The sequence below is a fragment of the Scyliorhinus torazame genome, chromosome 1 (assembly GCF_047496885.1).
Source record: "Scyliorhinus torazame isolate Kashiwa2021f chromosome 1, sScyTor2.1, whole genome shotgun sequence".
NCBI lineage: Eukaryota > Metazoa > Chordata > Chondrichthyes > Carcharhiniformes > Scyliorhinidae > Scyliorhinus > Scyliorhinus torazame.
The window spans coordinates 393,347,723-393,365,304 of NC_092707.1; the positions used below are offsets into that span (position 1 = coordinate 393,347,723).

The window sequence follows — 17,582 nt, forward strand, 5'->3', positions numbered from 1 at the left end:
AAGAAAAAAGAACCCAACAGGGGTAAGTACAAAACACAATCTAAAAAAGCAACCCCCCAAACCCCTCCCCCCCCCCCCGTACCTAAATAATAAATTAACATTAACACCCCGACTTAAGACAACACGTGTATACACCCCCTCAGACCCTTCCAGTGTAAATAACATAAACAAAAATAAAGTAAACCCCCCCACCCCCCAAACTGCTGCTGCCATTGACTAATGTCTAGAGTTCTGCCAGAAAGTCTAAGAACGGTTGCCACCGCCTAAAGAACCCTTGTACCGACCCTCTCAAGGCGAATTTCACCCTCTCCAATTTAATGAACCCTGCCATATCGCTGATCCAGGATTCCACACTTGGGGGGCCTCATATCTTTCCACTGAAGGAGAATCCTCCGCCGGGCTACCAGGGACGCAAAGGCCAGAATTCCAGCCTCTTTCGCCTCCTGCACTCCCGGCTCCTCTGCCACCCCAAATATTGCGAGCCCTCAGCCCGGTTTGACCCTGGATCCTACTACCCTCGACACCGTTCTCGCTACGCCCTTCCAAAATTCCTCCAGCGCTGGGCATGCCCAGAACATATGGGTGTGATTCGCTGGGCTCCCTGAGCACCTAACACACCTATCCTCACCCCCAAAGAACCTGCTCATCCTTGTCCCGGTCATGTGTGCCCTGTGCAGCACCTTAAACTGTATGAGGCTGAGCCTCGCGCATGAAGAGGAAGAGTTCACCCTCCCTAGGGCATCTGCCCACGTCCCCTCTTCGATCTCCTCTCCCAACTCCTCCTCCCACTTACCTTTCAACTCCACCACCGAGGCCTCCTCCTCCTCCTGCATCACCTGGTAAGTTTCCGAGATCTTCCCCAATCCCACCCACCCCCCGAGAGCACCCTGTCCTGTACTGTGTGTGGCAGTAGCCGTGGGAATTCCACCACCTGCCGTCTGCCAAACACCCTTACCTGTAAGTACTTGAAGGTGTTCCCCGGGGGGAGCCCGTACTTCTCCTCCAGCTCACCCAAGCTCGCGAACTTCCCGTCCACAAACAGGTCCCCTAACTTTCGTATGCCTGCCCTGTGCCACTCCGTAAACCCTCCACCTGTTCTTCCTGGGGCGAACCGGTGGTTCCCCCGTAATGGGGTCCACGCCGAGGCCCAAACTCCCCCCTATGCCCCCTCCACTGCCCCCAAACTTTGAGGGCTGCCACCACCACCGGGCTCGTGGTATACCTCCTTGGAGGGAGCGGCAGCGGCGCCGTTGCCAGCGCCCCCAGACTCGTACCCACACAGGACGCCGTCTCCAGCCTCTTCCATGCAGCCCCCTCCCCCTCCATCACCCACTTGCGCACCATTGTCGCATTGGCGACCCAGTAGTACCCACAAAGGTTGGGCAGCGCCAGCCCCCCCCTATCTCTACTCCGCTCCAGGAACACCCTTCTCACCCTCGGAGTCCCTCGCGCCCACACAAACCCCATTATACTCCTGTTAACCCGCCTGAAAAAAGCCTTCGGGATAAACCTTGGGAGCACCGTCATTTTGATATAATTAAAGAAAGTTAACCACCATCTTTTTCTTCATAGATTCTTATTTGTGCATCTGTGTCTTTCTAATGTTAATAATCAATAGTGGGACCAATAAAAAGAGAAATTCATACTCTTGTAAAACTGACCTATTTATAGGTGTTATAGGTGTTAAATATTCTATTAGCAGGAGGAGATTTTGGCTGTCTTAGAAGGTCACCTTGCTGTGGTAACAGCTGCAGAATTTTGCCCTTGGCAAGTGAACATACTCGTATCGATTTCTGAAGATAGGACTTTTAAGGTATGGATGTTCCGATTTTAATGTTTTTTTTAACTACTGAAGTTTTGGTTCTAGAAAATTATCTCTATTTGCAATCCTTCTAACCTTGATGTTCTCAGTCAGAATGTATCCCAACACCTCCTGTTTTCTTCCCAAACCAATGAATTGCAACTTGTGCAGTAGTCATTTGTCACAGTATTACCTGCTTTGTTGGAGTACATTTTCCAGCCTCTAGGAATGAGTCTTTCACTTCATAGATCGACCTCTACCTCTCCTTTTATTACCTCTTTGCAACTAAATTCAAACTAGGACTTCATAGTTGTTACATCTTGCCAATTGTCTCCTTAACTGCCCCTATTTAATTGAAACCCATGTCCTTTCCCTCCTTTTCATTTATTTCCTATTCCTAGTTAAATTACGCTGTAATCTCTGCTTCACTGGCCACCTCTGGTAGCGAAAATTCCAGGAGCAGCATTTTCCAGCCCTTCTCACTGGTGGGATCGTCTGGTCCCACTGAAGGGGACCCCTCTTGGCGGCCATCCTGACAGTTGGGCGGGCGAGCCATACATAACACCATGGACCTCGGCAGGACTGGAAGATCCCGCTGGCGGGTCCTGCCTCTGCATCCAGAAAACACATTGCGGGGGCAGAAAATCTCAGCCCAGATCATAAGAACCCTCTGAGGGAAAACGTCTACATATCACCCCTTTGCACCGAGACTATGGGGGAGAAAATCAACCCATGAACCATGTGTTTAGTGCTGACCAGGACTCGGAAATGATGTGGCGGAAGGGTAGGCCTCTCCTTTGCTGTCCCATTGATAACCCAAGACCTGCCTAACGACATATTTAGGCTTGTAAATGGGCATGCAGATGTAGGACCCTGATGCAAAATTTAGATGCAGAAACGTACACAGTGTCAGAGCACTACCTCATTGTATCAGGCCTTGAGCTTCCTTGAAGGGATCATTGGAGACAAGTCAATAAATCCTTTTTCAAAGGAATTTTGATGGAGCAAATAGGGAGAACCTTTTTTCCACTGGAAGGTGGATGGGTAACTAGGACACATTTAATATAAACGTCAAAAAAGCAATGGAGGAGATACATTTTCGTTCACAAAGAAAGTTGTTCTGATCTACAGTGCTCTCTGAAAGGGTGGCGGAAGCAGATTGCACTGCCTGAAAACGATGGTGAAAACAGGTTCAGTCGTAACTTTTAAAATAGAATTGTATATTCCCCTTCTTAACAGCACCTATACCACATGGACAGCAGTGGTTCAAGAAGACAGCTCACCAACACCTTTGCAAAAGCAAAGTGGGTCAGGCAGCAAATACTGGTCTTTAGCCAGCAACGCCCACATCCTGGGCAGGATTTATCCGAGCAACCCGGGAACCTGGCAGTGTCATGGGTTGGTGGTGAGATCTTCTGGTCCTGTTGAATGCATCCCAGGCCTCCAGGAAACCCGTGGCGGGGTTTTCCTTCCATGGGATGGGAAGATCCCACCAGTTTTAATGACCGGAAAGCTCCAGCCCTGTGTAAGAATACATTTTTAAATTATTTACTTGAAAAGGAAAGATTTGCAGGGTTATGGGAGAAGATTAGGAGAGCAAGATTCACGAGATGACTCATACAGAAAACTGACACAAGCACCTCTACACTGTATCCGCCTATGATTGTATGAAAGCTACAGAAGGAGCAGGGGTGCTCTTCCTGTCTCCACAAAAATTCTGAAGACTGCAGCTGGCAGCCCTACACCACAGAATTGATTCAATGTGAGAGCCGCACTGTGGGTTGTCACAGCTGTTACGCAGCAAACTGCCTCAGGACAATCTTTTAGCGCTTACGGTTCACGTAGTTCCAACTTAGTGAGATCTGAGATCCAATTTGTCTTGAGTGCAGAGAAATTCCACCTAGACGTGAAGGTTCAGTTAGGGCGCTTGAGAGTTACAAGTTAGCCAGGAAAGACCTAAAGAGAGAGCTAAGAAGAGCCAGGAGGGGACATGAGAGGTCCTTGGCGGGTAGGATCAAGGAAAACCCTAAAGCTTTCTATAGGTATGTCAGGAATAAAAGAATGACTAGGGCAAGAGTAGGGCCAGTCAAGGATAGTAGTGGGAAGTTGTGCGTGCAGTCCGAGGAGATAGGCGAGGCGCTAAATGAATATTTTTCGTCAGTATTCACACAGGAAAAAGACAATGTTGTCGAGGAGAAAACTGAGATACAGGCTACGAGACGAGACGGGATTGAGGGTCATAAGGAGGAGGTGTTAGCAATTCTGGAAAGTGTGAAAATAGATAAGTCCCCTGGGCCGGTTGGGATTTATCCTAGGATTCTCTGGGAAGCTAGGGAGGAGATTGCAGAGCCTTTGGCTTTGATCTTTATGTCGTCATTGTCTACAGGAATGCTGCCAGATGACTGGATGATAGCAAATGTTGTCTCCTTGTTCAAGAAGCGGAGTAGAGACAACCCCGGTAACTATAGACCAGTGAGCCTTACTTCTGTTGTGGGCAAAGTCTTGGAATGGATTATAAGAGATAGGATTTATAATCATCTAGAAAGGAATAATTTGATTAGGGATAGTCAACATGGTTTTGTGAAGGGTTGATCGTGCCTCACAAACCTTATTGAGTTCTTTGAGAAGGTGACCAAACAGGTGGATGAGGGTAAAGCAGTTGATGTGGTGTATATGGATTTCAGTAAAGTGTTTGATAAGGTTCCCCATGGTAGGCTATTGCAGAAAATACGGAGGCATGGGATTGAGGGTGATTTAGTGGTTTGGATCAGAAATTGGCTAGCTGTAAGAAGACAGAGGGTGGTGGTTGATGGGAAATGTTCAGCCTGGAGTTCAGTTACTAGTGGTGTACCACAAGGATCTTTTTTGGGGCCACTGCTGTTTGTCATTTTTATAAATAACCTGGAGGAGGGCATAGAAGGATGGGTGAGTAAATTTGCAGATGACACTGAAGTCGGTGGAGTTGTGGACAGTGTGGAAGGATGTTGCAGGTTACAGAGGGACATTGATACGCTGCAGAGCTGGGCTGAGAAGTGGCAAATGGAGTTTAATGCAGAAATGTGTGAGGTGATTCATTTTGGAAGGAGTAACAGGAATACTGAGTACTGGGCTAATGGTAAGATTCTTGGTAGTGTGGATGAGTCCATGTACATAGATCCCTTAAAGTTGCCACCCAGGTTGATAGGGTTGTTAAAACGGCGTACGGTGTGTTAGCTTTTATTGGTAGAGGGATTGAGTTTCGGAGCCATGAGGTCATGTTGCAGCTGTACAAAACTCTGGTGCGGCCGCATTTGGAGTATTGCGTGCAGTTCTGGTCGCCGCATTATAGGAAGGATGTGGAAGCATTGGAAAGGGTGCAGAGGAGATTTACCAGGATGTTGCCTGGTATAGCGGGAAGATCTTATGAGGAAAGGCTGAGGGACTTGAGGCTGTTTTCGTTAGAGAGAAGAAGTTTAAGAGGTGACTTAATAGAGGCATACAAGATGATCAGAGGATGAGATAGGGTGGACAGTGAGAGCCTTTTTCCTCGGAAGGTGATGGCTAGCACAAGGGGACATAGCTTTAAATTGAGGGGAGATAGATATCGGACAGATGTCAGAGGTAGGTTCTTTACTCAGAGAGTAGTAGGGGCGTGGAATGCCCTGCCTGCAACAGTAGTGGACTCGCCAACATTAAGGGTATTTAAATGGTCATTGGATAAACATATGGATGATAATGGAATAGTGTAGATGGGCTTTAGATTGGTTTTACAGGTTGGCGCAACATCGAGGGCCGAAGGGCCTGTACTGCGCTGTAATGTTCTATTGTTCTATTGAAAAAATATCCTGACTTGGGTACAAGTTAAATTTCGTTCCCTATGCTCACTCACCTACCAGTCTGTCACAACCTTCTTGAACCCTTTTGTTTAGTTGAAAACTGCGATTAGATTCACCACTTAATCTTCATTGTCCAGTGAAAAATTTTATTTTGAAGCCTTTCCTGAAATCATTCCTCCTGTACCCTTTACATGCTTCCAGTATTCTCCACAGAATAGGGAATTGAGGAATACACGCACAGGGCTAAATCGCTGGCTTTGAAAGCAGACCAAGACAGGCCAGCAGCACGGTTCAATTCCCGTAACAGCCTCCCCGAACAGGCGCCGGAATGTGGCGACTAGGGGCTTTTCACAGTAACTTCATTTGAAGCCTACTTGTGACAATAAGTGATTTTCATTTTTCATTTTCATACTCTTGTCATAGTCTTGTAAGGGATTTAGCATCACTTCCTTGTTTTTAATTCAGAAAGAGAGTTAATAATAATAATCGCTTATTGTCACAAGTAGGCTTCAATGAAGTTACTGTGAAAAGTCCCGAGTCGTCACATTCTGGCGCCTGTTCGGGGAGGCCGGTACGGGAATTGAACCCGCGCTGCTGTCATTGTTCTGCATTACAAGCCAGCTGTTTAGCCCACTTGTGCTAAACCAGCCCCAGCTGCAACCTATTTATCAAATCAACTCCCATGATCCATTACCAGTGTCTCACAGAATCAACTCAGGAAGCAATTTTGAAGCACAATTCAATTTGTTGCGAAACCACAGTGTGTCTTAACCCGTATACGCTGGTCAAATGACTGCAAGTCTGTTTCTTCAAACAATCAATATTTATTCACGTGCACTCAATGTTATTGTTATACAATCACACTCACAACATAAATTATACTACAGAGCAAGTTCATACAAGACCTTAACTTAACTTCAGACTGACAAGTACCGGACAGATATGGGCCGTTATCTGTTTTCCTGTATCTTGCAGTCCTCAATGTTCGGTCCTTGGTCTGGTCTGTTCCTGGCTCAGGCCTTCCTTCTGTTTGTTGGGTGATAATCGTCCTCGCGTTGGCTGGTGAAGGTCACAGTTGTTTGGTTGCTGCTGTACAGATCATAGGGCTGTGCAGCATCTTTTATCCCTGTAGATTCCGCGCCCTTTTGGGCGGTCCCAGGTGGACCACCAATCAATCGATCAGGGTTCGATCACCCTCATTGATAAAGTCCAATCAAGGTCTGCCACCTTGATGGTGAAGCGTGCCCTTACAGGCCATGTCTGTAGGTGTCCAGGGCACGTAGGCCCTTCCAAATAAAGAAGATGGTGCCGTTGTGTCTGTTAGCTGACTGAAATTAACATTTAATCCTGTTGTCCTGGGATGACCTGGAGATGGCCTTTTCCTGTGTATTGTAAGAGTCTGGGCTGCAGCTTTAGTGTTTATTTGAACTGCAGCCTGCTTGTCCACGAACTTGGCCATTTCTCCCGGCATCCTTTGCAGGACGCCATCTTAGGTGGCCACATGGTTGTTTTAGTTTTGTAAGGGCCACGAAGAATCCAGCACGAGTTTTAAGGATACAAAATAATAACGTTTATTTACTATAACAATATATACATAACAGTAGCAGTAACTTCCCTTGCTACCTTCTCCTTCCTGTTGGTTCCTGAACTGGCCAGCTTATTTATACTAGGGGTTTCTCCGCCCCCCTCATTGGGGAAGTTCATACTCCCATAGGATTGTGGGATAGTCATTAGTCCCCAGCCAATCGTAAGTAGGCAGGTTATAACATCCCTCCCCCCCAAAGTCCAAGGAATCCACCGAAAACCCTGGCGAAGGAAGGCGTCGAACTCGTTTGGCTGCAGGCCGGACGCCATTTGCACGCGGCGCTGGATCAGGCGGCGTGTAACGAGACGGAGACCTGCGCTTCCGTGATGAAAGGCGCGGTTGTACATCCACGGCCTGTGGACCCGAGGATTCCCCCTCTGATGCATCCTGTATCTCCATCTCGGAGTCAGAGTCTGCTGCCTCCGTCATGTCAGCGTCTCTATCTCCATTCGGTCCCATAACGACCTGCGCAGGCTTCGAGTGAGGCACCAGTGGAAGATTTTGAGGACTACCTTCCCTTGTCTCTGGTCTTTGCGGCTGTTGAAATGAGCTCCGGGGGCGGGGAATCTTTTGAGGGGATGATCTTCTGGACCGGACGTGGTCTACATGTTTTCGCTGGAGACGACCCTGGGCTTGCACTTGGTAAGATATAGGGCCCGTTTGGCGAAAGATTACACCAGGAACCCATTGGGCACCACCAGCAAAATTCCGCACGAATACTGGGTCACCGGGCGCAAACTGCCGAATTGGACGATGCCGTGACAATCCCTATCCCTGCCGTTCTTGTGTGCGGTGTACTTTTGCGCCAATGTCCGGGAAGACCATACTAAGGCGGGTGCGAAGTCTTCGGCCCATTAGGAGTTCTGCGGGAGCTACCCCAGTCACTGCATGGGAGGTGGTCCTGTACGTAAACAAAAAGCGAGCCAGTCTCGTGTCCATTGATCCGGAAGACTGCTTCTTTAGGCCTCTTTTGAATGTTTGCACTGCACGCTCTGCCAACCCATTTGAAGCCGGGTGGTAAGGGGCAGTGCGGATATGGCGGATGCCGTTCATCTTTGTAAACCTAGCAAACTCCTCACTCGTGAATGGAGTGCCATTATCCGTGACCAGCACCTCGGGGAGGCCATGCGTACTAAATGATAAACGCATCTTTTCAATTGTTGCGCAGGACGTTGTCCCCTGCATCTTATGCACCTCCAGCCATTTGGACTGGGCGTCAATTAGTAGAAGGAACATGGATCCCTGAAAAGGGCCTGTGAAATCTGCATGTAAGCGTGCCCAAGGCTGCCCTGGCCATTCCCAGTGATGTAGGGGCACGGCCGGCGGAAGCTTCTGATGCTCCTGGCAAATGGAGCAGTTTTGGGCCACCTTCTCAATGTCGGTGTCGAGGCCTGGCCACCAGACATAACTCCGGGCCAACATTTTCATCTTGGTCACGCCCGGATGCCCATTGTGCAAGTCTGATAATATCAGCTCCTGGCCTTTTTCCGGGACAATCACATGCGTCCCCCACAAGAGGATGCCGTCTTCCACGCTGAACTCTGACAGCTTGGAGGAAAATGCCTGCAACTCGCCTGGGAGCTGTCTATGCTGCCCACCATACAGGACTATGTGCCGAACCTTTGACAAGACTGGCTCCGTCTGGGTCCACTCACGGATCTGTGATGCCGTGACAGGCAAGGTGTCCATAAAATTTAGGGTTGCAACCACCTCACCGGTCGTGGGGGTCGACATGGGGCCGGTCGATAAAGGCAATCGGCTCAGTGCGTCGGCATTTGCTATCTGCGTACCTGGTTTGTGCTCCAGAGAATACTCATATGCAGCAAGCAACAAAGCCCAGCGCTGGATCCGTGCAGAAGCAATGGGCGGTATTGGCTTATCCTCTCTGAAGAGTCCCAGCAGGGGCTTATGATCTGTCACAATAGTGAAATGGCGGCCGTACACATACTGGTGGAAGCGTTTCACCGCAAAAACCACTGCCAGGCCCTCCTTCTCGATCTGCGCGTACTTTTTAACCGCTGCAGTCAATGTGCGGGAGGCGAAAGCTATCGGTCGCTCGGCCCCGTTCTCCATCTTGTGGGACAGGACAGCCCCAATACCATACGGGGATGCATCACATGTGACGAGCAAAGGCTTTCCCGGATCATAGTGGGTTAGTAACCCAGACAACGACAATTGTTGCTTTACCCGCCGGAAAGCGGTTTCTTGCGGCTGACCCCAAACCCAGGTGTGATTTCTCTTTAGCAGCAGGTGCAAGGGGGCCAGCGTAGTTGCCAGATTGGGGAGGAACTTCCCGTAATAGTTTACGAGACCGAGAAAAGAACGAAGATGCGAAGTGTCAGTCGGGGTGGGGGCATGTTGAATTGCACGCACCTTCTCTGCGACGGGGTGCAGACCCTCGCGGTCCACCCGATAACCTAGACTACTTCTTTTGCCTGAAATACGCACTTTGTGTGACGTAAACGGACTCCAGCCTCCGAAAGGCGTCTAAGGACAGCCTCCAGATTTTCCAAATGCTCTTGCTCTGACGTCCCTGTAATCAACACGTCATCTAGGTAGACAGCCACACGTGGTAAACCTCTCAAAATGCCCTCCATAACACGTTGAAAAATTGCGCAGGCAGAGGATACTCCAAAGGGCAATCGTGTATATTCATACAGGCCCCGGTGTGTGTTAATTGTTACATATGGTCGGGAGGCAGGGTCCAGCTCCAACTGCAGGTAGGCGTGACTCAGATCTAATTTTGTGAATGAGAGTCCACCTGCAAGTTTCGCGTAGAGATCCTCTATGCGAGGCATTGGGCATCGGTCGAGTTGGGAAACTGTATTCACTGTAAGTTTATAGTCGCCACACAAGCGAACTGTGGCATCTGGCTTCATTACTGGTACAATTGGTGCTGCCCAGTCAGCAAAACGGACGGGCCTGATAATACCCAAACTCTCCAAAATAGTGAGCTCCCCTTCTACCTTCTCGAGCAAAGCGTAAGGCACTGGGCGCACCCGGAAATAGCGCGGCGTGGCTCCTGGTTCAACTTGGATACGGGCTACGGCCCCTTTTATTTTCCCCAAACCAGGCTGGAATACCTCTGGGTATCGTCCTAGCACCTCAGTCAACCCTCCAGAAACTGTTTGGAGGATGTGCTGCCATTGCAACCGCAAATGGCGCAACCAGTCCCGACCCAACAGGCTGGGCCCATGGCCACGCACTACGATAAGTGGGAAACGCCCCTCCTGGCGTCCATAGACAACAGGGGTCATTGTAGTTCCTGCAATGTCCAGTGGTTCCCCCGTGTAGGTAGCCAACCTGGCCTGTGAGTCAGTTAATGTAAGGGTCTGTATACCCTGCTTGATGCGGTCGAATGTCCTCTGGGCGATCACGGAGACCGCTGCGCCAGTATCCAACTCCATCTCCAGCGGGTGGCCATTGACCCATACTGTCACCTTAATGGGGGCCACACGGGGAGCTGCCACACAATGCAGCTGCAGGCAGTCGTCCTCCGTCTCCACATCCTCAGGAGTGGTCGCCGCAGGTTCATCCACATGGAAGGTACGGCCTCTGGGCTGGTCCCAGTTACGGCCCCTGGGCTGGTCCCAGTTTCGGTCGGAACGACGGCGCCTCTGGCGTCCCCAGGACCGCCGTCCGCGACGGGGTCGGCGCCTACAAGTCTGACACGGACATGGCTCCTCATCCATTGGCTCTGGAGAAGGCTCCCTTCGGGGAGGAATGTCCGATGGCCACTGGCGTCGGTCCGGTCGTTGCCTCGCCCAAGGTACCGCAGGAGTGCGGGGGGGACGTTTTTGGGCGGAAAGGGTTGCGCCCCAAGGCATGCACTTCCATTCCCTGTAGCTCCTGTACTCCTCGCTCTGCGCTCTCTCGGGACAAGACTATTTGTATTGCCTGTTGAAAAGTCAATGTTGGCTCCGCTAACAGCTTTCTCTGGGTTGCTGCATTGTTAATACCGCAAACCAAACGGTCACGTAACATTTCTGACAAGGTCTCACCATAGTCACAGTATTCCGCAATCCCGCATAGCCTGGATAAAAAATCGGCAAGGGATTCTCCAGGGGTCCTCTCAGCGGTATTAAACCGGTAACGCTGGACTATCGTGGACGGGGTTGGGTTAAAGTGTTGCCCCACTATATTCACAAGTTCATCAAACGTTTTGGTGTCCGGCGCAGCTGGGTACGTAAGGCTCCTAATCACCCCAAACGTATGCGGCCCGCAGGCGGGGAGCAATATGACCACCTGGCGCTCGTTTTCAGTGATATTGTTTGCCCGGAAATAGTAACGCATCCGTTGTGTGTACTGGTTCCAGCTTTCCAGCGCAGCATCAAAAACATCCAAACGTCCGTACAGAGGCATGGTATAATAGAAAACAACTTCCAACCTGTATCCAACAAAAATCCAGGGAGGTGGCTTCAGCAGTGTAGACAGCTATTCACTTTTACCTTCGTCGCCAGTTTTGTAAGGGCCACGAAGAATCCAGCACGAGCTTTAAGGATACAAAATAATAACGTTTATTTACTATAACAATATATACATAACAGTGGCTGTAACTTCCCTTGCTACCTTCTCCTTCCTGCTGGTTCCTGAACTGGCCAGCTTATTTATACTAGGAGTTTCTCCGCCCCCCTCATTGGGGAAGTTCACACTCCCATAGGATTGTGGGATAGTCATTAGTCCCTAGCCAATCGTAAGTAGGCAGGTTATAACATTTAGAAATTGCTTTTATTTACATAATGGATCCTAATGCTGCAGGACATCACAAACGCTTGCGTGCACAGTTCTTAAGCCACAGTTTAAGACCATATTGATCTTCATAGCTGGACAGGTACTTTGAGCACATAACACTTCACTGGTGTAGAATGGTTCCAGGAGCTTCCCAGAGGCCTGAAAAGATGGCTGCTTCTGCCTCCTGTGCAAACATGCTTTCTCTTTATGCTGCTATTTGGAGTTGCTTTAGCATTGCTACTTGCAATTAATTTGATGATTCATTCACCAGTTTGTAGTTGGTGCAAATCCACATTATAAAGCCACCATGATTCAGGCTAACTGATGGTTTCATTCAGCCTCGTAATGTCTAGTAAGAGGCATTTTTCTGAAGTGGAGGTTAAGAAATATTTAAGGAAGAGCAGCTTTGGTTGTAGCGTGCAGTAGAATTCTAAACGCATTCAGAAAGACCATATAATATGTGTCTGCACACAACAGCAAGAACAATTCTTCCCTCATAGCTTCAGTCTTTAATTAATTGTTGCACAGTAGCAAGGTCTCAAGATTGAACTGCAGATAACTGCTAGCCCCACAACCCACCTCTGCCCCACTGATCCACCTGGTTTAATTGTGAGCCTTGACATTGGTTAAAATGAATTAGGCTCCGACAGGCATTGTCGTGCTTGATTGGCACCTACAATGTGCCTAAATTAGGATGACGAGGCATAGGGACAAAACTAGTTTTCTCCTCAAGCTTTGCCATTCTAGTGTCCTGCTTGAATTGCACAGGGTTTAGGGCACTAATGAATTAGGAATGATGATATAAAATCTGTCGGCCATGTGGCCCAGTAGTAGTGTCCCTACCTCTGGGCCAGAAACTCTAGGTTCAAGTCCCCACTTCAAGATTTGATGGACACAGAAGGTGCGTTTATGATGCGGCTAAACAGGTTGATTATCAACCCGTAAATCCTTCCAATACACCTGAGGCAGGCAGTAAAGGTGAGGAGAGTTTTATGGTCAGCCACATTGCAGAGACTATGCAATGCTTTACCAAGAGTAATCATGGACCAATCCAATGGAAGGCCATAGTCGCCAATGCCCTCTTAGGGCATGGTAAGACCTTTGAAAGTTTCTTTTAAGCCATCTATCCTTTAAAAAAATAACTCCCCTTTGACTTTGAAATTTATAATACATGACTGTGCAGCGTAATAAACATTAGACGCGATTCAGCGGAAAACAATCTATGTCTGGTTTTGGGCACGTTTAGTGGGGTGTTTCTCTGCTGCTGAGAAACACCGAGAAACACCCCACTATTCAACGTCACTTTGCCATTTTCTGGCCTCGGGAAGTTTATCTCTGCCGAGGCTGCACTTGAGTCATGTCCTGCTGGGGAGCCCAGCAGGAAAGGCTCCTCACAGATCAGGGCACCATTTTGTCTGGCTGCCCCCTCCCTTTCAGCTCCCTCCCCCCTCCTTGTTTTTGACCCTCCCCACTCCCCCCAACCTTGGGGAGACCACCAGGGACACCCACGCAACCCGCTCCACCTGGTAAGGCCCCCAAGCCTGATTCCTGGCAATGCTAACCTGGCACCTGGGTGGCACTGCAGGGTTCCTGGGTAGCACTATCAGGGTGCCAGGCAGGCCATGCCAAGGTGCCCAGGTACCAGAGGGTGTGCCAGGGTGCCACCCTGCCCTGTGCCCGACCACCTGGGAGCTTCTAATGGCCTGGGAGACCCCCTCCATGCCATTGTGACTGGTCCACGTTTGTGGAAACCATACTTAAGAGTGCCCTGGCGAGTTTCCCAGGTGCAGCTGTTCGGTCCTGGGCGGCGGGAGAATCCCGGGAACGCATATTTAAATGAACCTGATGGCTCACTTAAATATGCAAATCTGGATCATGGCCAGTGAAGGCGAGGTCCAGATTGCGATGTCTCGCGGGATTTCGCAAAATCTTGCGGGGTCTCTCGTGAGTTTAAACGGCCTTGACCCGGCGTAAAGTCAGATGTGACGAGGCCGCTAAATCGCGCCCATTATTCTGTAGCAATGACATTTCTCTTTTTTTTATTTATAGGTTTGGGATTTCACCAGTAATGCATTGCTGTATCAGTCGGCAGTTTTATCAGGTAGGTTTACATTTGTCTTACTAAATCGTTCATCGATGAAGGTGTGTGGATTGTTCAACTCGTAATCATTTCTGAGCCATATATCTGATGATATAAATCTTGACATGAATTCTGCGTTTTATTTTTATCTAGGCTCTCCTCTGTTAAGCCTGTGCATGGACAACAGAACTAATCAGTTTATTACTGGATCTGCTAATGGACAAGTAAGAGCAGTGATATATTTGTGTAAAATTCCTAAAATATTGTACAAACGACAGGAAAATGTTTTCAGATTTTTGTCTGATGGAGTAAATGCTAATCAATTAATTAAAAAAATGTTTTTTTTAGAGTACCCAATTCATTTTTTCCAATTAAGGGGCAATTTAGCGTGACCAATCCACCTACCCTGCACATCTTTGGGTTGTGAGGGCGAAACCCACGCAAACACGAGGAGAATGTGCAAACTCCACACGGACAGTGACCCAGAGGCGGGATCGAACTTGGAACCTCGGTGCCGTGAGGCAGCTGTTCTCACCACTGTGCCACCGTGCTATGCTAATCAGTGAATATAGGTGCCCTCACACTAGATATCAAATTTGTTTTCAATCTTCAGGTTAACCTGGAATTTTCTTGGACTCTTTTATTTATCTGCTTATGTGTACCTATCCAATAATCCGCCCTGCTCCTGTTACATTTCAAATATCACACCTTAGCCATCAGACCTTGTATGTAAAGTACGTCTTTCTCTTGTTCTGCTCAAATTTCATATTCATAAAATTGCAACGAATCACAATGGAACAGATAGGGAGAGTGCCAATCAAAGATAGGCAAAGTGTACAAATAAATTCCCAATGAAAACAGGTAAGAATGCAGGAAAATATTCAATCGTCAGAAATTGAAAGAACCAATGAACTTGCTCCAGAAACCAAGTTGGACTCTGGCTATACCGAGTAATGTGTAACTGGAAATGACAAACTGTGACATTATAAATACATTAATACACAGTTGAACTCTGGCTATACCGAGTAATGTGTAACTGGAAATGACAAACTGTGACATTATAAATATATTAATACACAGTATAGTTCACAAAATTATTAGAATTACCAGTGCATTAGCATTTTAAAATATGTCAAACAATATCAGGGATTTGTGTGTTGAAACTTAGAACTGGAGTTCGTGGAATTTTCAAGCGCTATGATTCTCAGCGAAAAGAGATTTGATAAGGTTGCAGGCCTGTGTCTGTAACTCAAGAAATATTTGTGATTGACAGCAAGACAGGGTATTCACGGAGCATGCCAGGACTTCCAGTTTATAGGCCTCACTTCCTCTTGCACATTTGTATGTCCATGGAACATTACTGACAAATTCCCAAGAAAATCTAATTTACAAGCAGTGAAAGTATCAGAGTTTGTTTGTTTCAACAAAACATCAAGCAGGAGTTAACCTCTTTGAGGTACTAAACAGTGCAGCATACTTAATCCAAAGAGTTGTTTATGTAGCCAATGTAGTATGTTATTTGCAAGACATGATGAAAATTTGCATCATGAAATTATTTAGTCGTTCCATTTTGTAAATTATGCTAAATGGTTACACCATCTGTATTTCTTTCATTTATACTCAACTCCATACTCAAAAACAACCCGCAAAAGAAATGTTGGTTATAAATAGCAGAAAAAGTTCAAAATAAAAGTATTGCATTTAAACATATGTATTTAAGCCAAACCATTCAGTTATATTTATTTTCCAGAAACAAATCCAAAAGACATGCTACTCTGTCTCCACGAAGAGCCCCTGCAAATGTTCAAACTTATTTTAAAATTGCCTTTACGACTTCCTCAAAGCAGGAACATTTATTGTCACAGCATAACCATAAGACATAGGAGCAGAATTAGGCCACTCGGCCCATCGAGTCTGCTCCGCCATTCAATCATGACTGATATTTTTCTCATCCCCATTCTCCTGCCTTCTCCCCATAACCCCTGATCCCTTTACTGATCAAAAACCTATCTATCTCTGTCTTAAAGACACTCAGTGACTTGTTCTCCACAGCCTTCTGCGGCAAAGAGTTCCACAGATTCACCACCCTCTGGCTGAAGAAATTCCTCCTTATCTCTGTTTTAAAGGATCGTCCCTTTAGTCTGAGATTGTGTCCTCTGCTTCTAGTTTTTGTGACAAGTGGAAACATCCTCACCACATCCACTCTATCCAGGCCCCGCAGTATCCTGTAAGTTTCAATAAGATCCCCCCATATCGTTCTAAACTCCCAATGAGTACAGACCCAGAGTCCTCAACTGTTCCTCATACGACAAGCTCTTCATTCCATGGATCATTCTTGTGAACCTCCTCTGGACCCTTTCCAATACCAGCACAGCCTTCCTTAGATATGGGGCCAAAACTGCTCACAATATTCCAAATGGGGTCTGACCAGAGCCTGATACAGCCTCAGAAGCACATCCCTGGTCTTGTATTCTAGCCCTCGCGACATGAATGCTAACATTGCATTTGCCTTCTTAACTGCCGACTGAACCTGCACGTTAACCTTAAGAGAATCGTGAACAAGGACTCCCAGGTCCCTTTGTGCTTCTGATTTTCTAAGCATCTTCCCATTTAGAAAATATTGTATTCCATCTGTCACTTCTTTGCCCACTCTCCTAGCCTGCCCAAGTCCTTCTGCAGCCAGCCTGCTTCCTCAATACTATCTGCCTCTCTACAGATCTTTGTATCAATGTGAAAAGGTTGTGGTCCCAGCACCGACCCCTGAGGTATACCACTAGTCACCGGCTGCCATCCTGAAAAAGACCCCTTTGTCCCCACTCTGCCTTCTGCCAGTCAGCCAATCCTCTATCCATGCCAGGATCTTACCTTAACACCATAGGCTCTTAATGTATTTAACAGCCTCCTACACGGCCACTGGTTCTCCTTTGTCTAGCCTCCTTGTTATGTCCTCAAAGGTAACAGATTTGTCAGACATGATCTCCCCTTGACGAAGCCGTGCTGACTCAGTCCTATTTTATCATGCACTTCCAAGTACCCTGCGATCTCATCTTTAATAATGGACTCTAAAATCTTACCAATGACCGAAGTCAAGCTAACCGACCTATAATTTCCCATTTTCTGCCTCCCTCCCTTCTTAGACAGGATGTTACATTAGCCGCTTTCCAGTCCTCTGGGACCCTTCCTGCCTCCAGTGATTCCTGAAAGATCATTACCAATGATTCCACAATCTCCTGAGCTATCTCTTTTAGAACCCTGGGGTGTAGTCCATCCGGTCCAGGTGATTTATCCTTCAGACCTTTTCATTTCCCCAGAATCTCCTCCTTAGTAATGGTCACTGCACTCACCTCTGCCCCCTGGTTCTCCTAGAGCTCTGGCATCCCACTGGTGTCTTCCACTGTGAAGACTGATGCAAAGTAACTATTCAATTCATCTGCCATTTCTTTGTTTACAATCATTACTTCTCCAGCCACATTTTCCAGTGGTCGAATGTCTATTTTTGCCTTTCTCTTACCTTTGATATATTGAAAAATACTCTTCCTATCTTCCTTTATATTACTAGCGAGCTTGCAC

General features: G+C 47.6%; 1 protein-coding gene across 4 annotated transcripts in view; it reads left to right on the plus strand.

Annotated features, from left to right (window-relative positions):
• wdr27 (WD repeat domain 27) overlaps nucleotides 1-17,582 on the plus strand; it is a 775,220-nt gene that overhangs the window by 25,632 nt on the left and 732,006 nt on the right. For all 4 annotated transcript variants that reach the window (XM_072513118.1, XM_072513130.1, XM_072513116.1 and 1 more), the window contains 3 exons: nucleotides 1,700-1,813; nucleotides 13,982-14,033; nucleotides 14,166-14,236. In XM_072513118.1, coding sequence (XP_072369219.1) covers nucleotides 1,700-1,813; nucleotides 13,982-14,033; nucleotides 14,166-14,236 — 237 coding nt within the window. The remainder of the gene's footprint in view (nucleotides 1-1,699; nucleotides 1,814-13,981; nucleotides 14,034-14,165; nucleotides 14,237-17,582) is intronic.